Source organism: Trichosurus vulpecula, chromosome 1 (genome assembly GCF_011100635.1).
Source record: "Trichosurus vulpecula isolate mTriVul1 chromosome 1, mTriVul1.pri, whole genome shotgun sequence".
NCBI lineage: Eukaryota > Metazoa > Chordata > Mammalia > Diprotodontia > Phalangeridae > Trichosurus > Trichosurus vulpecula.
In genome coordinates this window covers 493,862,931-493,885,917 of record NC_050573.1, presented here as the reverse complement: position 1 = coordinate 493,885,917, position 22,987 = coordinate 493,862,931, and the positions used below count along the sequence as shown (strand labels likewise).

At 38.4% G+C, this 22,987-nt stretch overlaps 1 protein-coding gene across 1 annotated transcript in view; it reads right to left on the bottom strand.

Annotated features, from left to right (window-relative positions):
* The window catches only part of TMEFF1 (transmembrane protein with EGF like and two follistatin like domains 1), a 149,057-nt gene that overhangs the window by 66,196 nt on the left and 59,874 nt on the right, over positions 1-22,987 (bottom strand). Inside the window, exons 3-4 of the mRNA XM_036741883.1 lie at positions 17,449-17,578; positions 9,672-9,698 (exon numbers count right to left, since the gene is read on the bottom strand). Of these exons, the coding sequence (XP_036597778.1) occupies positions 9,672-9,698; positions 17,449-17,578 (157 nt within the window). The remainder of the gene's footprint in view (positions 1-9,671; positions 9,699-17,448; positions 17,579-22,987) is intronic.

Genomic DNA, 22,987 nt, shown 5'->3' with positions numbered 1-22,987 from the left:
AAAGAACCAGCAAAATATGTTATATATACATATATATATATATTCATGATTTCATGTACAATCCTTTTTTCTGTTCTTTGTATAAGGAAATGTTCATATTTGTTGATGTTTATCAAGTTCATGATAAGAAAAATGAAAATTTCCCCAGAGGATTTACTGAAATAGGCAAAGCTTATGGAATGTATTCTACTTGTGGCTGAAATGAAAGTTTTTCAGTTTTCATTATTGCCATCTGTTTTTCCAGGCCAGTATTCTCAAGTTGGATGTGTTCCCACTAAGCTGGAAGAATGGTGGTTTTATTTTACAGAACAGCTTCCTCTGTCTGTAGTGCCATGATAGAAAGGTATTGAATCTATCCCAGAATCTATCCCAGTATATGCAAACAGAGACAGGAAGGGGTAAGTGGTTCTTTCCTGATCGTTATTTGTTTAGGATGGAACAATGTGCTATGCCTACCTGGGGTTGAGTCGTGTTGACCAGAGGGTATAACTTGGAGCATTGGTTAATATTCACTGGGAAATACTTAGGTGGAATCAAGAGCAAGGCCCCTGTCCAGTAAATACTGTCAGATATTATTTAGGAGCAATTTGTGAACAAGAAGTATTGGTTGAGACTTTCTAAAAGGACGTTATCTGTCCATTCTATGGTGTGGCTACATGGGTCAAATACTTGGCTTCTATGGCATGCAGTGCTGGATATTTGCAAGGAAGAAATATGGACGTATACAATAATATCCATATTTCTCTGATCACTTATTTCATAATTGCTATCTCAAACTTTCTGTATTCACATTTTCCAAAATGAAATATTTTAAATGGATTAGGTATACCATTTTATTAAGCCATTTCTAGACCAAATAGGAAAAGATGAGATGTGATTATGTAGGGTCAGATCAATGTAGATCAAGATCGTTACAGGACCAGAAATTTAGAATTTAAAAAGACTTTAGAGGCCTCTAGTCCAACCCCCACATTCTTATAGATGAGGAAACTGAGGTCCAGAGGGCTTAGTGCGATTTGCCCAGGGTCACACAACTAGTAAGTGTTAGAGACACGATTCAAGCCGAAATCGTCTCCAAATCAAGCACTCCTTCCACCATATCACACGGAACATTAGGTATAATCTGGACCAACCTGGTAGTAAGCAAAAAAAAAAAATGCCCTTGTTTGCATCTTTGACTAGTTTCTTTCTTTTAGTGACAATGGTATCTAGCTGCATTTTTCTCAATATTGAGCACAAAGGGAATGTCTGTAAAGGACTGCTGGCCAGTAGTATAATTAGATACCATCTAGGTTACAATGGGAGACACAAATTGATGGATGCTGAATTTTCATTCAGGACTCAGGCTTGTTTCTGCTCCCCACCCCATCTGGGTTTTGAACCTGCTCTGAAATAGGATCCTCCATGAAAAGAGGACGGTTCCGTCCACTGGAGAATTGTCTATTTTAAAATTTACAAATGTTACCAAACTATTTCTGTTTTTTTCCTATAAAGGTCACACATTTAAGTTTGTTAATTCAGATATAAAAAAGTATGTCATTTGTGGAGAGGAAGCTCACTTTCATTTTCCTTCTCAGCCAATAGAGTATTTCCTTTCCTTCAAAGTCTCCCATCTCTCACAGATGAAGATGAGTGCCTCTTTTCTTTCTTTTTTAATTCATTTTAAAAAATTTACTGAAATCCATTTTCTCTTTCTCCCACCTCCCCCTATCCCCAGGGAGAAAAAAGAAAAATAATACCTTTGGGATAGATATGTATAGTCAGGTCATACAAATTTCTATGTTGGTCATGTCCAAAAAAGTTTACACCTCATTCTGCACCCTAAGTCTTCACCTCCCTGTCAGGAGGTAGGTAGCATGCTTCATCGGTGGTTCTTTGGAATTATGGTTGGTCATTGCATTAAACACTGAGTCCTTTTCACTGCTGTCTTTCTAGATCTCATTCCTAATATGCCATCCCTCTCAGATCATGTTCCCATTTCAAAAAGAAAAAAAAAAGTTGTATTCGTTATTGGTAACAAAGACCATTGTGAACAGAAGTGGGATTTGAAAGTCAATAATGTTTAGTGGAAATGCTTGTGATAAAAAGCCTACAGTTTTAGATACATCTGGATCATTGTGTAACTTTAAGCAAGTCATTTAATTTCTCTCAGCCTCAGTTTCTTTGTCTGTAAAATGGAAACAGTAACAAAAAAACCACCATTATTATTATGAAGTTACTACTATTCAGTGGTTAAACTCAAGCCTTATGAGGATTAGTTGAAAGAACTAAGGATGTTTAGCCTGGGGAAGAGAAGTCTCAGAGAAGACTGTCTTCGAGTATGTGAAGGAGCTTTCATGTGGAAAAGAGATTAGTCTGGTTCTGTATGGCACCGAAAGGCAGAATAAGGAGCGATGGGTAGAAGTTGCAAAGAAGTAAATTTAAGCTGGATGTCCAGGAAAAATTCCTAAGAACCCAAGTTGTCCACAGTGGATTGGGCTACCTGTGGAGGGGCTGGGTTACCTTCCCCTCACCGAAGAATCTTCAAGCAGAGGCCGCATGCACTTATATTGGTACATCATACTACAGCCTTCCTTCTGGATGTGTTCTGGGCTAAGATGGCCAGTGAGCCCCTTCCAATGCAAAAACGCTTTGATTTGGGAGCAGTCACACTACCTGTTGTGAGGAAAGCATTTGGCAAAGTGCTATCTCAATGCAAGCTATTGCTATCCATGTTCACAGCACAAATAGAAATAGGCTCATGCCTTCCCACAGGAAAATTTTCCTTGCCTGTGTTTTTCCCTCCACAGGAACTCCTTCCCCTCCTTCTCTGCCTATTGAAATCCTCCCTATCATTCAAGGCCCAGATCAAAAGCCGCTTCCTTCCTGAACCTTTCCCTCATTCCCCAGTCAGAATCGATCTCTTTCTCCTCTGAACACATCTCTTACCTGAACTACTCACTCATAAGGCACTTATCACACGTTGCCTTGGAGCATTGGTCTTAGGGATCTGTCTTTCATGTCTAACAAAATGAAAACTCCTTGAGGGTGGGAATTACTTATCTTTATGTCTTACTTATATTATAAGCTTTCCCCTCCTTCCCTGGAGTGTGCTGGACCCACCTCTAACAAGCTTGTGAGAACAGATTGTTAAATTTCCAGTGTGAGCATTTACACCTCAGAAATCTGCAGTCATTACAAACCATAGTCTGATTTATTGTTTTGTTGAGTCTAGAATTAAGGAGGTGTTAATGATGCAGATTAAACTTAAAAATGGGTGCATACTTTTTTTTTTCAGGAAGCTTGGCTGTTAACTATTTACTAGCACATCTCTGCTCCTCCCTAACCCCCAGAATAGCAAATTGACATAGTACTTTGTACTCAGTACACTTGAGAAATATTTGTTGCTTGGATGAAGTAACAAAAAAAGTCCCAAAGGCTTTTGATGAATGAAAAGCCCTATATTTAAATGATGTAGGAACATATGTCTGGGTCCTTCATCAAATGGACTATACCAAGAATTCTTAACTTGGGGTCTATAAATCCTTCCCCCAAAGTCCCCATTGAAAGATTTCAGAGGCCCATGAACTTGGAGGGCAGCTAGGTGGCTCAGTGGATAGAGCATTGGGCCTGGAGTCAGGAAGGCCTGTGTTCAAATCTAGCCTCAGATAGTTACTAGTATGTGACCCTGGGCAAGTCACTTAACGCTGTTTGCCTCAGTTTCCTCATCTGCAAAATGAGTTGGAGAAGAAAATGGCAAACCACTCCAGTATCTTTGCCAGGAATACCTCAAATAGGGTCATGAAGAGTTGGGCACAACTGAAATAACTGATAAACAGTAAACTTGGATGGGGAAACAATTGAATCTTTATTTCCACTGATCTCTAAATGAGGTTAGTATGTCCTTCAATTACTAATGTAGGCAACTGACATTCTGAGAATGGGTCTAGAGGCTCCACCAGACAGTCAAAGGGGGTCTACGACACGAGAAAGGAGCATCTCTGTCCTATGTCATCAAAATGCCCTCATCTGTTGTCACTCACTGGCTTGGATTCTCTGCTTACTCCAAACAAATGGATCCTTGCCAGCCCCTCCTACATGACCTTCTTGCTCCCTCTTCTGTCCTGTCCTGCATTCTTGCCAGTCTTTAATGCCCACCCCTTCTCTACTACAACATTGCCCTCCCTTCTTTTAATAATTCTAATCAAAACCTGCCTCTTCCATTAAGCCTATCGCAGTAACTATCCCCTCATAAATACATGACCTGCCTGAAGGCTGGAAAGTAGACCAGATGGCCTCCTGAGATCCTTCCCAGCTAGAAGATTCTATGATGTTGCTCTCTCCATTCATTCTAGCATTCCCTTAGTAATTATGTACAATATAGCTATAATTAATATTGTATAATCATACAGGTTGAGCTATGCTATACATATTCATGTATTCTTATGGATACATTTTTAATGTATTTGTCATGTTTTCCTCTTTGAACTTAATTTAATTTAAATTAATTTAAACTAGGAATGAGGTCTTATACTGATATTCGTTTAAAAGAATAGCACAACACATACCAACCACAGACTGAGAAGAGGTATCAGATGGGTTGCTGTACCAGCCTGGGGAATCTTCTATTCCCTTTTTAATGCTCTAGTTTGTGGGGGAAAATTGCTAAAACCCTGGTAAAGGTTTTGTTATTTAGTCATTTTTGTTGTTTCTAGGCCTTTGTGACTCCATTTAGGGTTTTCTTGGCAAAGATAATGGAGTGTTTTACCATTTCCTTCTCCAGCTCATTTTACAGATGAGGAAACTGAGGCAAATAGGGTTAAATGACTTGTCCAGGGTCACACAGCTAGTAAGTGTCTGAAGCCAGATTTGAACTCAGGAAGACGAGTCTTCCTGACTCCAGGCCTGGCACTCTATCCCCTGCAGCATCTAGCTGCCCCCTGGTAAAGGCAACACAGCTTAATGGGAAAGGCTTTATGAATTGCTTCATTAACTGCTCAGATGAGTCCTTTATGTGCTCTTTATTTTTTTCTTGTAATCAAATAATTTATATTTTTTTCAGATTTAATGATTTTTATTTGATATTTTTTAGTTTTCAGCATTGATTTCCACAAGATTTTGAGTTACAAATTTTCTCCCCATTTCTACCCTCCCCCCACTCCAGTCAGCCCTCCCCTCTATCACTCCACTCCCCCTCCCCTCATCCCTTTTTCCCTTACTTTCTTGTAGGGCAAGATAGATTTCTATGCCCCATTGCCTGTATATCTTATTTCCCAGTTGCATGCAAAAACAACTTTTTTTGAGCATCTGCTTTTAAAACTTTGAGTTCCAAATTCTCTCCCCTCTTCCCTCCCCACTCACTCTCCCTAAGAAGGCAAGTAATTCAACATAGCCCACACATGTATCATTATGCAAAACACTCCCATAAATAGTCATGTTGTGAAAGACTAACTATATTTCCCTCCCTCCTATCCTGTCCCCTTTTATTCAATTTTCTCCCTTGACCCTGTCCCTTTTCAAAAGTGTTTGCTTTTGATTACTTCTTCCCCCTATCTGCCCTCTCTTCTATCATCCCTCCTTTTTTATCCCTTTCCCCCTACTTTCATGTGGGGTAAGATACCCAACTGAGTGTGTATGTTATTCCCTCCTCAAGTCAAACCAATGAGAGCAAGATTCACTCATGCCCCCTCACCTGCCCCCTCTTCCCTTCCAATGAACTGCTTTTTCTTGCCACTTTTATGTGAGAAAGTTTACTCTATTCTATCTCTTCCTTTCTCCCTCTCTCAATATTTTCCTCTCTCATGCCTTAATTTTATTTTTTTTAGATATCATCCCTTCATATTCAACTCATCCTGTACCCTCTGTCTATGTATATGTATATTCCCTTCAACTACCCTAATACTGAGAAAGATCTCGTGAATTACACACATCATCTTTCCATGTAGTAACGTAAGCAAAACAGTTCAATTTTAGTAAGTCCCTTATGATTTCTCTTTCTTGTTTACCTTTTCATGCTTCTCTTGATTCTTGTGTTTGAAAGTCAGATTTTCTATTCAGCTCTGGTCTTTTCATTGAGAAATCTGGAAAGTCCTCTATTTTATTGAAAATCCATATTTTGCCTTGGAGCATGATACTCAGTTTTGCTGGGTAGGTTATTCTTGGTTTTAATCCTAGCTCCATTGACCTCTGGAACATCATATTCCAAGCCCTTCAATCCCTTAATGTAGAAGCTGCTAGATCTTGTATTATCCTGATTATGTTTCCACAATACTCAAATTGTTTCTTTCTGGCTGCTTGCAGTATTTTCTCCTTACCTGGGAATTCTGGAGTTTGGCAACAATATTCCTAGGAGTTTTCTTTTTGGCATCTTTTTCAAGAGGTGATTGGTGGATTCTTTCAGTTTCTATTTTACCCTCTGGCTCTAGAATATCAGGGCAGTTTTCCTTGATAATTTCTTGAAAGATGGTATCTAGGCTCTTTTTTTGATCATGGCTTTCAGGCAGTCCAGTAATTTTTAAATTACCTCTCCAGGTCAGTGGTTTTTCCAATGAGATATTTGACATTGTCTTCCATTTTTTTCATTCCTTTGGTTCTGTTTTATAATCTCTTGATTTCTCATCAAGTCACTAGCTTCCACTTGCTCCAAACAAATTTTTAAGGTAGTATTTTCTTCAGTGGTCTTTTAGACCTCCTTTTCCATTTGGCTAATTCTGCCTTTCAAGGCATTCTTCTCCTCGTCGGCTTTTTGGAGCTCTTTTGCCATTTGAGTTAGTCTATTTTTAAGGTGTTATTTTCTTCAGTATTTTTTGGGTCTCCTTTAGCAAGTCATTGACTTGTTTTTCATGATTTTCTTGCATCACTCTCATTTCTCTTCCCAGTTTTTCCTCTACTTCTCTTACTTGCTTTTCCAAATGTTTTTTGAGCTCTTCCATGGCCTGAGACCAGTTCATGTCTTTGTTGACTTCTTCTGGCTCTATGTTTTGCTCTTCTTTGTCAGAACAAGATGCCAAAGCCTGAGTCTGAATCTGGGTTCATTTTCGCTGCCTGTTCGTATTCCCAGCCAACTACTTGACCTTTTAGCTTTTTGTCAAGGTATGACTGCTTGTAGAGTAGAGAGTACTTTGTCCCAAGCTTTAGGGGCTGCGCTGCTGTTTTCAGAGCTACTATGGCAAGCTCTGCCACATAAGTGCCCCTCCTCCCCCAAGAACCATCAACCCAGACCTCAACTCAGATCCAAGCAGGCTCTGCACTCCTGCTCTGATCCACCACTTAATTCCTCCCACCAGGTGGGCCTGGGGCCAGAACCAACTGCAGCTGGAACTCTAGAAGCAGCCCCAGAGCTGCACCACTTCCTCACCCCCAGGGCTGGGGCCAACCCCGCACTCCTTTCACTCTGTTCCAGCAGTTTTTCTCACTAACCTTCTCTGTTGTCTTTGGCATTTGTGGGTTGAGAAGTCTGGTAACTGCCACAGCTCAATGATTCAGGGCCCTACCGCCTGTTCTGCCTGGCTCCTAGTCTGGTTGGTCCTGGCACGGCCCACACTGGGCTGTGCTCAGCTCTGCTACCAGGTCAATAGTGTGCTCTGTGCCCCTCCTCTCAAAAGGCCATCTTTGCTAATATGCTACAGGTCTAATTATGTTGACCCTGCATTTTTCCTTCATTTTGAGGGTTATTCATAAATTGAGTTCTTCTGAGATCATGGTATTCCATACCTCACAGCTATAGAGCATCAATGGGAGAATATTAAGTTTAGATAAATTCATTCCCATAGTTGGGTTTTGGCCAGGCCCTCTGTGACCCTCCCTAAATTTAGTTTGTAGGCATAGAATTAGAGTAAGGAAACACTCCCAAAGACAAAAAATATTTAACTATGTGGAAAACAAAGGAACTCCATAGAAGCAGGAGGATACAAGGTTGTAGAATAGGAAGAAAACCTAGAGCTATGTAGGCCCAAGCCAAGTAGATGTGTTTTTTTTTACAGTAGCCTGAGTGACTCTTTGAATGACGATGGGGCACCCATCATTTGGAGGATAAAAGCAGTCTTTGGGGAAGTAGGTGTTGATCTTCTGACCTGGTAAAACCTTCCTTATTTACATGCGCCTCTGCTAGGAAATCAGTGATGCACCTCTGTGAGAGACTAGAGAAGCTTAGGTAACCAAGTCTGACTGCCATTGCTTCTGGTTTTCATCATGTACTCTCTTGATGGCTAATGTTTCACTCTCTTTTGATGATATTAGATTAGATTCTCACTGAATTCTGAACCCAAAGTTCCTCAGAACTAATTTACTTCTCTTTTGAATTTTATACTTTTAGCTGTTCTTCCCAAGTGGGTTTATATGTATGGCATATATTAATTATTTTTGAAAATACCTTAAATTTGTAAAGCACTTTCAACTTTTCAAAGTATTTTTATGTCTGCCATTTCACTTGATTTACTAGAATTGTTAGCTGCCTCCAACAGACCCTCAGGATTCCTTTCAAGTTCTTTATGGCAAAAACATGACTTTTCTCCCAGGAGAGTTGTATTTATAATATTGTTGAAAGGATCATTACCATAATTTATTATTACTTCTCCAAGTATGCTTCCCTGAAGTGAATTTTCTTCAAACATACAACTTTGGTGCTTCATCCAGTAACTAATACAGCACTTTACACACAATGGATGCCCAATAAACGGTGTTGGTTATTGACTGATTACACTTAGCCTAAGGTTATAGTTCTCAATTTTGTTAATGCTGTAGAGACTTTCCCACTCCTCTATCATGGAACTTTTCTGGGAAACATTTGGCTTCTTCAATCACTGAAAAAAAAAATCAGTTTACTTGCTTGCCTGTTAAAATATCTATGAGTCATCTGCTTGAGTATCCTAATTAAAATAAAGATTTCTCTCAAGTTGATTTTAAATCCTCTTTTTTATGCCCAGTTAACTCGAGTCGTCCTAATTCTGTGTCTTATATATTACCTATCAGTATATTCTTCCTTAATTCTCCTTCCCCACTCTCAGGACTCTTTAACTCTGTGGGGAAAAGACTATGGCCCAAACAACAAACTTTATCATTTCAATTCATTCCAACATGAGAAACACTGAAATCATTTATGTGTGGAAAGTACCTAGGATTACAGAAACTTGGCCCTGAAGGTGACTTCAGATGTCATCTGAAGTCTCACTCCTACATGAAACATGAACCTCCCCCTCCCCCAAAATAATAACTTACATTTATAAAATATCTCAAAATTTACAAAGTGCTTTTCTTATAGTGACCCTGTGAGGTAAGTAGCGCAAATACCTACTTTATCGATGAAGAAACTGAGGCCCTGAACAGTTAAGTGACTTCTCCACAGTCACACTGTTCAGAAGCATTAGAAACTCTATTTCAGGTCTGCTAGCTTAAGTTCAGTGCTCTTTTCTCTATGCCCTGTGGTCTCAACATAGCATTTCCAATAAATAATCACTCTTTTTTCCAATTCAAAACCTACAATGAAAGGGAATCCTTACCTACCCAGGTAAAGCATTCTGTTCTAACTGATTGTTGGGAAGATTGTCCTCTGAAGATTGTTTGTTTTAATAGAATTACAATGGATCATCTTCTTTTCTCACTTTTGGCTTATTAACATTTCTTAGATAAAAAAATAATCATACAAATATATTTTTATGAAAATAAAACAAATGAAATTGTTACTTGAAACTTACCTCCTTCTCCAGAGCCAGAACCATTATCTGGAAAAAAAAATAGACAAAAATATTAACATTGTACCTGAAAATACTGCTTTTTCCTCCTAAATTTTTCATCTGTAGAGACAATCTGATGCTATCAAAAAACAAAATGTGATTTCCAGTCTCACATTTATTTCCACACCTACTAAATTAAATTAGGATATTCCTCAGTAGTACAGAAAGTTTCCCTTTTTAACTTTACTTAAAGATAAATTATAATTATAAAAAACAATTCATTTGAAGAAGCTTAAATTTAACTCCTCTCCAAACTTAGGAAAGTACAATTAACATGTTTTTCTAGGCATGGAGAAGGGAAAGAAAATATGTCCTCCTTCTTTGTTGCTGTTCAGTCATTTTTCAGTTGTGTCCAACTCCTCATGACTCCTTTAGGGGTTTTCTTGACAAAGATACTAGAGTAGTTTGTCATTTCCTTCTCCAGCTCATTTTACAGATGAAGAAATTGAGGCAAAGAGGGTTAAGTGATTCACCCAGGATCACACATCTAGCAAGTGTCTGAGGCCAGATTTGAACTCAGGAAGAGGAGTCTTCCTGACTCCACTCTATCCACTGTAGCACCTGATTGCTCCCCTCCTCCTATCCCTTATTAAAAGAGTCAGTGACAGAAAGCCACAGGCCCAAATATAGATGGGCTCCAAGTCTAGGAAAAGTGATGTTTGAGGAAAAGGACAAGTCACTTAGGCCAGAAAATGTCATCCTCTGTGACTAAAATCTATATATGATGAAAAAACAGCCTTCAAAAAACCATTCCCAAAAGGATGCATAACTCGTAATGTGGTTTGCTACTGATGAGATTAAGGTATCTCCCTGTACATTATATGGAAGAAGCAAATATAAAATGCTATAAAATACATAATTATATAACATGCCATATTATATGTTATATAGTTTGCTAAATACTTGGTAAATACAAAAACACAAGCTTGCTAGTGCCATCTTATTCTGAGACACTGCTGTGGAAATTACTCGCTAGGAAAGCTGAGTCAAGCACTGGGCTGCATCACTGGGGCAGTGCCACTACCGCTGGCCAGGAGGGCCTAGAGCAGTGGGGTATGGGCAGTCACTCACAGGTACCCCAGCTGTGTCCCACATGATAAATGAGAGCCCCTTCTGCCGCTGTTGCAGGGAGCAACTGTGTCAGCTCCAAGGCCGTCAGTCATGTATAATGAATCATAACAGAGCCCCACCAATTAATCACAGCATATGTAAATAAGAAAATGCCTATTAAGGCTTCTCTCCAGAACCAAAGCTGTGCTGCTGCCAGATTAATCTTCTTCATGCATGACCTGGTCATGTCACCCTTTGGTTCAATATTTTTTGATGGCTCCCTATTGCCTCCGGAGTAAAATCTCAACCCCTGAGCCAAAATTCTCCATAATCTGCTACCATTCTACCTTTGTAACTTTATCTCAAATGACTTCTTGCCTGGTAATCTACATTTTTACCCCCAAATGAACTACTTCTCATCCCCTGTATGTGCCCTGTGGTTTCATGCCTCTGTTTCTTTGCTCACAGCATTTCCTTTAAATGGCTGAATAAGTTGTGGTATATGATTGTGATGGAACACTGTTGTGCTATGGGAAAGGATGAGCAGGATGGTTTCAGAAAATCCTGGGAAGACTTAGGTGAACTGATACAAACCGAAGAGACCAGAATGGGGAGATCATTGTACATACTAACAGCAATATTGTAATGATGATAACTGTGAAAGACTTAGCTATTCTGATCAAGACAATGATCTAAGGCAATCCCAAAGGAGAAGATGAAAAGTGTTCTTCATCTCCAGAGAGAGAACTGATGAACTCTGAGTACAAACTAAAACATACTTTTTTCCACTTTCTTATTTTACTTGATTTTTTGGATATAAAATAGCGAATATAGAAATATGTTTTATATGATTTCACATGTATAATTGGTATTATATTGTTTGCCTTCTCAGTGCATGGGGGTAGGGCTAGAAGAAAGGGGAGAATTTGGAACTCAAAGTTTTAAAAAATGAAAGTTAAAAATAAACAATTAAAAAAGAAGAATATTCTGTTTACCTGAAATAACCTTCTCTATCATCTCCACTTATTAAAATTCTACCTATCATTCAAGATCTAGATCAAATGCCACCTCTTCCATGGAGCCTTCTCTGACACTGACCATCAAACAATTTATTTTTCCTTGGATTTTGCTTTCCTCGTGACTACTGAACTATTTGTACCTATAGTCTCAAACCTCCCAAATAAGTTTAGACTAGACAATTGTGTACTCAAAATTGGACCTACAATATGATTCACAGAAGGGAGGATGATGAGGGAAAAAAGTGTATTTTGAGCCTGGGATGACAAGTTTGAGCATACTGCCATGCCCTTCAAATTATGTAAAAGCTCTGGCAAGCTTCCAAAGGTGTATAAATGTCATCTTCCGAAAAGACTTGCTCCCCTGGGAGGGTGGGGGGCACAAGTCTACTTGAATGACATGCTGGTTTACCACTGGGACCAAATATAGCACCATCAATCATTCTTGACAGTACTAGTCCACTTCCATAAACAGTGGCTTTCTGTGAAACCAATGTAGTTTAACAGGAAAGAGGTAGAGTTTATAGGGCACACTACAGGCTGGAAAGGGGTAAGGATTAGTCACACAAGGTAGCTGCTATATTGAAATAAGAAACCCACACCAAACAAATGACTTTTAGTAGTTCCTGGGCTTCATAGTAGTTATCAGTGCCGGGTCATCTTCAGGTTCTCCATCCTGCTAGAGAGGCAGCTGGTACAGCAATGGATAGAGTGCTGAGCCTGGAGACAGGAAGACTCGAGTTCAAATCCCATCTAAGACACTTACTGGCCCTGATCAAGTCACTTAACTGTTGTTTGCCTCAGTTTCCTCATTTGTAAAATTTGAATAATAATAGCATCTACCTTCCAGGATGGTTATGAGGATCAAATGAGATAATAAAGCCATCAGTACAGTGCCCGCCACACAGCAGGTTCTATATAAATAATCATTCCCTTCCCTCCTTCCCTGATAGGACACCTCATCACTCTATTAAAAAACTTGAAAGCTTTTCTGTGGTCCCCTGTGATGGAAAATACTTTTCATGAATTCCAGGAAAGGTCCATTCTGGAATTCCCCCAAATCTCATCTACCATTTATTGTAGAAGCTGACCTTTCCAGAGTATATCAAAAGGATCATATTTTTTCAATCTGACCCTTAATATGCCATGCCCTAGATATGCGCATAATAGTAGAAATTTCTCTGAGTAAAACAGAATGATATGATTTGGGAAAGAATGTCTCCCTGTAAAGCACTATTTGAGGTTCTGGGAGCAGCACCCAGAGCAGAGGTTCTTACCCTTTTTGTGAGTCATAGACCCCCTTGGATGATCTGGTGAACATACAGGCCTCTCCTCAGAATAATGTTTTTAAAAGAAAAAAAAATATGAAATATAAGACTATAGAAGAAACCAATTATATCAAAATAAAGATGCACCATGTTCCTCGCCAAGTTTGTGGATGCCCTGACATCTATCCACAGTCTGTTTGGGGGTCCATGGACCCCAGGTAAAGAACCCTTGACCCAGAGGAATTCCTAAACACAATCATCCTGGGAACCACTGACAGAAATCCAAAGCACTTGCATTTAGTCTCCAAACTGAAATAGCGCCCAATATGGAAGATGCTGTTCTCTGGCTGTTTCCATTTTAGGAAAGCCTATAACCTTAGGGGCCAGAACCAATGAGAAGACTCTAGAACACAGAGTGAGAGCTGAAAATCAGACTTCCCAAGCACACCTGATGACAGAAAACTTGGCTGTTGTACAACTATAGTGAACAGGACACAGAGTGCTGGACTTGGAGTCAGGAAGACCTGAATTAAAATCTTGCCTCAGACACTAACTGTGTGATCCTGGTCAAATCATCAAAGCTTTGGTTTGCTTATCTGTAAATTGAGAGCAAGAGGAAGGAAGAGAAGGATAGAGGGAGCCAGACTCAGTGACCTGTAAAGTCACTTCCAGCTTTAAATCTATGATCCTCTGATCCTATAGACAGCAGTAGAAACAAAGCTCTGTTTACTGTAGTCATGGGCTACCCCTGCTTGGAAGGGGGCTCCATCTCTGATAGTTTCCTGTATCCATACTCCCACCTATACATGCCACTTGGAGAAGCCCAGATGAAAACACTGTAACTGTACCAAGACGGATCAGCTACAAAGCATGTAGAGGTGCTTAAAACATGGCTTTTGGTGGCCACACATTTGACACAAAGTCAACTAGACATGTAAGGTCTGTGCTCAGGTCAAGGACCTTCAGGACTACTACTTTTCCTTTCAAATCCCTAGAGTTTCTGGTGATCAGTGTCCTGTACTTTGTCATAGATTTGCCTCCATCCCAAGAACAAAACACCATCTTTACAGCTGTGGAAAAACTAAGACGATCTATTTGTTTGCCCACAAGAAATCCACCATTACCACTGAGACGGCCTGCTTGTTTCTATGGAATATTTTTCAGTTTTATGGTCTACTGTTCTATTTTTCTGAAATAAAATTTCTCAATTTCTAATCCCTAGACTACACATTACAAAGTTCTACAAGTAAAAATTCATTTCTCTGTGGTTTGTCATCCTCCTTTCGATGGGCAACTAATGGCACAACACCATAGGAAGGATAGATCTGGAATAAGTAGGTGGTAGCTATGCAATGTGGCCTAGAGGATTCACAGATGTCCAGAGTAAAGACATCCCTCTGCCTTTAAGAGAGTATCAGGATGGTGTCCTTAGACCAGAAGTCAGTGAAGTAGCCATGTTTAGAAACCAGCCCCTGGTGTTTATGACAAGATATTATGAGAGGAGAGTTTGAGTGTGCAAAGGACAGAGAACTTGTGGAAACATCAAGGGTAGACTTTGTATGAACCAAATTGTTATAGTGTGAGGTATCACATTCCTTGGGGTAACTAGGTGATGCAGTGGATAGAGTGCAGGGCCTGGAGTCAGGGATACTCATCTTCCTGAGTTCAAATCCAGCCTCAGATACTTACTAGCTGTGTGACCCTGGGCACTTCACCCTGCTTGACTCGGTTTTCTCATCTGTAAAATGAACTTGAGAGGGAAATGGCAAACCACTCAAGTATATTTGCCAAGAAAACCCCAAAGGAGGTCAAAAAGAGTTGGATATGACTGAAAATGACTCAAAACAACATCACATTCTTTCCACTGTGTTGTTCTCCTAGATCTGCTCTATGCAGACTCCTCTTGGATTTGGATTCACTGCTTCTGAATTCAGAGTAGGTTTTCCAACCCAGCCTTCTGGATCTGGTTCTGGCTTTGACTTTTGGACCATCTTACCAGTACTGCCTACCTACTCCATTTCTATATGCTCACTGACTTCCACACAATCTCCCAGTTTCTCAGGCTTTTTTAAAGCCCACAACCTATTTGCCTTCACCTCAGTCACACATAGGTATGGTCACATCTCACCATTACCCACGAGTGTTCTACTTCTTACTTCCTTAATAAAAAAAAATCTGACATTCTTCTATCTGACTGTAATCTCCTATCATTCTATCTCTTTCCCTTCCTCAACCCTCCTAAACCCATTCTTTGCTTTCATCATGACCTCTAATTCCTCTATCCCTCAGTATTTTCTCAGACCATTACCACTGCTCTGGCTTCACTTTCCTCCTTTTCCAATCTGCACCAGATAGTTAAGTAACTGAATTACACATGGTAATCAATTCTTGAATTATTTGCTCCTTTTTCCCATCACTATTCAACTCTTGCCAAATCTCAGCCCTGGATAAGTTATATCACACATCTCCTCCACTCCTACTCACATGCTGTTGCACAGAACTAGAGGAAGTCACACAGCTGTGTTTACTGAATATACTACAGATTTATGTCCTTCCACCAGGCCATCAGTGAAGCACGGCAATCCTTTTATTCTTCTCTAATTGTTTCCGAATTTCACTCCCCTCTGAAGCTATTCCAGATCTCTGCTCCTTAAACCCCACACATCTTCCTCTCCCCCAAAATCTCTTAGCTAAGGACCTCGTTTCTTAAATTATTGAGAAAACTGAAGCTATTAGGTATCAGTTTCCTCTTCTATCCTTCTCTTCATATCAAAATCCCTTGGCATCATTTCCTACTCTCTTCTCCTTTCCCCTAACCTCCGATAAGGATATGGAGAAATATTTCCAAAAGGAGAAATGTGCACTGTTTTTTAAATTAATATTTCATTTTTCTAATTACATGTAAAAACAATTTTTCACATTCATTTTTTAAAATGAGTTCCCAAATCTCTACCTCCTTCCCCTCCTCCCTCATTGATATTGATTAATATAGGTTATACATATGTGGTCATGTAAAACATGTTTCCATATTAGTCATGTTATGAAAGAAAACACATACAAAAACCTCAAAAAATAAGAAAGTAAAAGAATAGTATAGTATGCTTTGATCTGCATTCATACTCTATCAGTTCTTTCCCTGGAGGCAGATAAAATTTTTTATTATAAGTCCTTTGGAATTGCCTTGGATCATTATATTACTGAAAATAGCTAAGTCAATTGATTATCATACAATATTGCTGTTACTGTGTACAATGTTCTCCTGGTTCTGCTTACTTCACTTTGAATCAGTTCACGTAAGTCTTTCCAGATTTTTCTGAAAGCATCCTGCTCATCATTTCTGATGGAGCAACAGTATTCCATCACAATCATATGCTACAACTTGTTCAGCCATTTTCCAGTCGATGGGCATCCCCTCAATTTCCAATTCTTTGCCCCCACAAAAAGAGCTGCTATAAATATTTTTGTACACATAGGTTCTTTTCCTTTTTTAAAATATCTTTGGGATAAAGACCTAGTAGTGATATTACTAGGTCACAGGGTACGCATGGTTTTTTAGCCTTTGGGGCAAAGTTCTAAATTGCTCTGCAGAATGGCTGGATCAGTTCACAACTCCACCAAGAAATGTGAACTGTTAACAATCATTTGGAAAAACACTCCAAATCATTTCTAACAAGAGAAAATAAAATTAAAACAACTCTGAGGCTTTGCCTTGCATCCATTAAATTGGCAAAGATGATAAAAGATGGTTAATGTTGGAGGGGCTGTGGAAAGTCAGACGCTAATATACTATTGGTGAAATTGTAGATTGGTAAAAGCCCTTCTCAAAAATTATTTGGAGTTATGAAAGAAAAGATTAAATTATTCATTTCCATTGACCCACCAATTCTACTATTGGACATGTAGGTCAAGAAAATAAAAAATAAAATAAAAATAAAAAACAAAAAGAAAGGTCTAATGTTTGCAAAAATATTGATGGTATTCATGTTTTGTGGTAGTAAAAAATTGCAACGAAAGTGGAGAATGATATTATGCCACAAGAAATGACAAATGTGAAGAATTCAGAAAAACATGGGAAGATCTATATAGACTAATGCAAAGTGAAAAAGGAAGAACCAGGAGAACAAGATATACAACTACAATCAAATAAATGAAGACAACACAAAAAGAAAACAGAATTCAGGTTAAATGCAATTAGCAGAGGACAGATAATAAAACTCCTCTCTCCTATCAGTAGGGATGAGGAAGGACAATGAAGGTCAAAAAATGAAAGGTAAAAACAGACATAGTTGCTACACTGGCCAGTTCTGGTTGACAATTCTATATTATAAGACAGGGAAGGGGGAGAGGTACATCATGAAATGATTGTGATGTAAAAAGCAAAAAACCTAATCGTTTAATACATACCAGAGTAACATGGTCCTCTTGACACTACCGTTATCTCTTTCTGATGTTTACAGGAAGCTCTTCTGAGGAAGCATTCATTTTGATAAGTGTCTCCATTTGAGCCACAGACAGGAATGTAATTTGTATGACACTATAAAAATAAAAATAAGTTATCAAACCTAAAGGTGAATATTCTATTTCCTTGCAATATACTTATATAATGTTATGACAGCTTCCTACTGGAGAATCCATTGATATTTTCCATGGTTAAAATAAACTTATGATATTTCCACTATTCAAAGATGACATTGTACTAATAACATCAAGCCTCCAAAACACTACAAACCTTTTCAGTAAACTCTGTTATTCAAAAGAAGCTGGGTAACTATCTACATGAAAAAACAAAGTAGATGAAAAATATATATTAATAGACAATTTGTTTTTTGTGTATTTGTGTGTATGTGTATCTTGGAAAGGCAGTACAGAAAGCAAAAGGAGTTGGATTGAGAATTGTGTAGGAAAAGATTGAACAGGATCACATTTAAGATACTCTTCAGTGCTTTCAGTGATCCAAAGCTGCTTGATGCTAGAAAAATTCATTTTTTAAACCTTACTATTCTCCTGGTGACGGAACACCAGTGGTCATAAAACACCAAGATCTCAGAAAAGGTCATTCAAAGTTATAGGTGACTTCAGTGACAATAAAAAGACACAAAATTGGTAAAAACATACCCTATCATGTTGCCAACAATGACCTGTACCTAAGAAGTGCCGTAAAAGATATCACCAAGTACATATATTACTAGAAAAGGAAGCAGGTTTCTTAATAATGAGAGACAGAAGATGATCTGTTCGAATGTCACACTGGTGTCCTTAAGCTATTAAAAGATCCAGAGTAAAGCCTTCTATGAATTGGATAGACCTTAAATGGAGGATTTAAAGAAAAACATAGATGAGAATTACACAATATTGGGTATAGATAGGTTATTATCTCTGTTATGGAGGGAGCAGTAATACAGAAAATGTCACAAACATATACAAATATCTATAGCAATAATGAAATTATTCGCAATCCAATACTAATTCCTGGAAGCTTGGTAGTGCAATGGATAGAATACAAGTCTGAAATCAGAAAGACCTGTGTTCAAATCTTATACTTACTTGATGTGGTACCCTGGGCAATTCACTTAATGACTATCTGTCTCAGTTTCCTCAACTGTAAAGTGAGCATAATACTAGCACTATCTCTTGAGGTTGTTGTTAGGATAAAATGAGATATTTGTAAAGTCCTTTGTAAACCGTAAAGCAACATATACATTTTCGTTATTATTATTAATAACAATTACCTCACAGGAATGTTGGGGGATTAAATGAGATAATATAAGTTAAAAACCCTTTTTACACCAGAAAGCAGAAAAAATGTAAGGTATATTATTATTCCTTAATCAACCAACATTTATTGAGGACACATTTGGTCCTGGCACTATGGTAAGAGTTGTCCATATAATATGTCCTTGCTTCCAAACTGGTTAAAAAACAGTTTGGAAGCAAGGACAAAAGGTCATTTGAAGTATTGATAGATCTCAGATGGGCAGTGTCCCTGGTGTTAGAGGAGTACGGACAGAAGAGGGAGAAATCAGAGGGGCTGGTCTGGTCAGGGAAGGCTTCCCAGAGGAACCAAGACTTGAACCAAATACAAAAAAAAGTTAGTAAGATTCAAATAGGTAGAAGAAGGAGGAAGATGTAGGTGAAGGAAATTGTCAATGCAAACATTTGCTCAGAGGAGAGTTAGTGGATCCATTTAACTGTAGTGAAGGACTCATGTAGGGTGGTAACAGGATTAAGAATAAAAATGGTAGGTTAGCCCCAGGTGGTGACTGGTCTTTTCAGGGGATGGGATGATTTAGGATGATCTCCTATTAGGTTAGGTTCATACTAGTAGGACATTCAACAGTCAATAAAAGAAGGTTTACTTAAGCTGTAGCATAGAAAGGACATTCAACAAGATGTTGCAGCATTTAGCTTGGGTAGGCAGCCCCCATCTCCTTTATATTGAAATGCCTCTTCTCAGCAGAGCAGGATATAGTGACTCACTCAATCCTGGATCTGTCACCTAATCTGAAGAAACCATGTGGGTTGGCCTTTTTTATGTCTTAATAAGGCAAAGAGTTTTAACTTGGGGTCTGTGAACATGTTTTTGAAGCATTTTACAATTGAATTTCAATATAATTGGTTTCCTTTGCCATCCTATATATTTTGTTTTATACACTTAAAAATATTACTCTGAGAAGGGGTCTGTGGAGCTCACCAGATTGCCAAAAGGGTCCATAACAAAAAAAAGTTTAAAACCCTTGCCTTAAGGTGACCAGTAAAGTCACATTAGTATAATATATAGTATATATATATATACTATATATATGTATATATATACACACATATATAGTATATATATATACTATATATGTGTGTGTATATATATATATATACTATATATATATATATATATATATACACACACACACACACATATATAAAGTATATACACACACCAGGGTAGCTGTGTTAATGGAGATTCAGCTTAAGCCTTAGTTCCTGAGGCCAATCAAGGCATCATTTCCTCAGTGTGGATTCTTCTTCCCCCAATGTTGATCACAACTCCTTCCATGCTTTGATGGCTATGATCAAAGATTTTATCAACTGGTGGCCAAACTTAGGGGGATAAGCCTCTCTAAATTTAGTCTAGTCCCAGGACCACAGACATATAATCTGTCACTGCCTTAATACGATCTGCCTGAATTTGTGTTCCTCAGTAGAGGAACTCAGCTGTAGGAATCAACAGAGAAGCTATTAATAGTACTTTCATTATATATAGTTATGTTGTGACTGAGAAGAAGTACCAAAACTAAATTTAATGGGAAAAGAAAGTTCTTGAGAATTTTTGCACTCATTTGCACCCATTTCCCAGACATTGTCACTGCTGCCTGTCACGATACTAGCAGGACTGCCACTTCTACTCCTACCTATGTTTGTAGCACCAGGATGGGGTAGTGGTAGCAGGTTCATATTAGGAATCCCCTTGTTCTACTCTTTGGCCTAGGCTCCTGACCCTCCCCCAGCTCACCCAACTTCTAATCCGAGTTCCTTACTGACTGTTTTCTATACAAGCTATAGCTTACTTGTTAACTGACCGTCTTCTAGCTATATAAATAAATGGTCTTGAAGAACAGAATTGAATTATCTGGATGATGCTGAAATAACAGACTTCTGGTAAGAGTTCAAGTGTTTTGAGTTAAGTTTTAAGAACACATTTGGCAGAAGCCCCAAGGATTTGATCAAGAAGGCCTGAAAATAAATTTACAGGGGGTAGAAAATGCACAAATAAAATTATAATATTATGAAATCCAAGAGATTTGACATAGAAATATGAATAGTGAAGGAGGTAAAAAAAACATGAGAAAATAGGAGGCAAGAGGGATGGAAATAATATTTATAGAGTGAGCTGCTGGACTGCAGCTTAAATCATAAGATTGGCAGGCAGAGATGGATGGTACCTAACAAGGGATCCTAAAAATATATTCAGATAAGTACTTGCAAATCTAATTAAAGGCTCTTTAAACTGAAAAGTAAAAGGAGAGAGAAAATTTCCCATGTGTATTTAACAGTCTAGATACCATAGAGAATGATTACCATATGGGGGAAAAAACAATAATAGAGATGCCCACTTCCTCAGTCTAGTAAATTCCCATGACCTCTACCCCACATCAGCCACAGAGAACCATTCAGTCACATGCTTAATCTTACCACCATTCACTGGCATGTCCTTTGGTTGGTAAGAGCAAAATTTAGTCCACAGCTTCTTTTTCCATCTCTGCCCTCACAAGGGGAAAATTCCACCTAGAGTTTTTATATCTGTCATGTCATTTCCTTCACCCATTCAGATGAAGTTGGGAGGGACAGAAGGGTGAACTCTTCTCCATGAGTCCTAGAGTAGGCTTTAAAATCTAATTTTCATGTTTCTCTGTGTTTTCTATGCTACTTGATACTACTAATAAAATATACACTCATTAACAGTGATGCTTATCTAAGTCTATGAGTTCACAGTTCAACACAGTGATGGGGAGGAAGCCAGTCCATAGGCGATTTCCCAGATCCTAGACTGGGATAGAGGCAAAAAATTCCCAAAATAATTAGAGAAAGAGAATCTCCACATTTTTTGTAGAGACTGATTTTTGTGTGTGTGATTTATAAATATATCACAGAATCTACTTTAAATTAGCTTTGAACCCAGAGAAAAAGTTAAGTAAGGAAGTGAGCCTGTAAGCAGACTCAATTTGTATTCAAGTGTCCCTTTTAGTGCTGCTGTTGGAATCTCATCTGGCCTGTCCTTAGATGTTTTCTAATATACATATCCATGTCCCTGTTTTACATGGGGTCTTCTGCTCCCTGTTATCTGAATTTGGGGGCTGTTTACTTGTATTATTTGGTTTGATACAGGAAGTGCCCCTAGAAAACCCAGTATTCTCTTGCCTAAACTATGTGATATGGATAGAGGACTGGGAAGCCCAGGCTAGGAACCAGGACCAGGCAAGTCAACAAGATGAAGTCTGAGAACAATGGGTCAAGTAGATGATCTAAACCAGAGGTGGGTAACCTGCAGCCTTGAGGCCACATATGGTCCTCTAGGTTCAAGTGTGGCCCATAAGAAATTAACACTTCTGCAATACCAGTCAATCTATATTTTTAGAACTGTGAAATCGACCATAACAGATTTGGAAAATATCCTTGCAAAAGTCCATATTATATCAATGAAACCCAAGAATCATCACTGTAAGGCACCTATGGCAATATTACCATTACCTTACCAAAAAAGGAGAAAGAAAATTGATAGGAATTCTCAGTGTATTTGGGAAATTAGTAAAAGAAAAAACTGAAGAGAAATACTTTTAGAACAAGCAGATATCAATTCACTAAGTAATATTAAAGGATCTTAACAGATACACATAAACCATTGGATTTGATCCACGTAGACAAGAGCGGTTTACCTTGGGAAGTCCTTCTTAAATGCCTATGACCCAAGAATTGAATCAAAGGATTCTGACTGGCATCTACATGAACTCAACCAATAGTATGCTGACCAAGAAGCTTCAAAACAAAAATGCTGAGTCAAATAGATTTGTTTGTGGGAATGGAGGGATTCATGATGAGAGTTCAGTTAGTCAAAAAGAATTTATTAAGCTCCTACTATATACCGGACACTGTGCTAAGCACTGTGGATACAAAGAAAGGTAAAAAGAAAAAAAAAACAGCTCTTTCTCTCAAGGAGCTCATGATTCAGGACCATGTCACTGCCCCCTTGAAATTAGTAAAAGTTGTCTTATTTAGTGATGATTGTAGATTATACAAAGAAATAAAAACTGTAAACATATCACTAACAGCTACAAAAATTTAACACTTGCTGAATTCTTAGTGATCAACGTAGACTATGCAAAGAAACAGAAAGTTCCAACACATCACTGAAGGCTGCAAAAATTTAGCACCTGCTGAATACCTAGTAAGACAT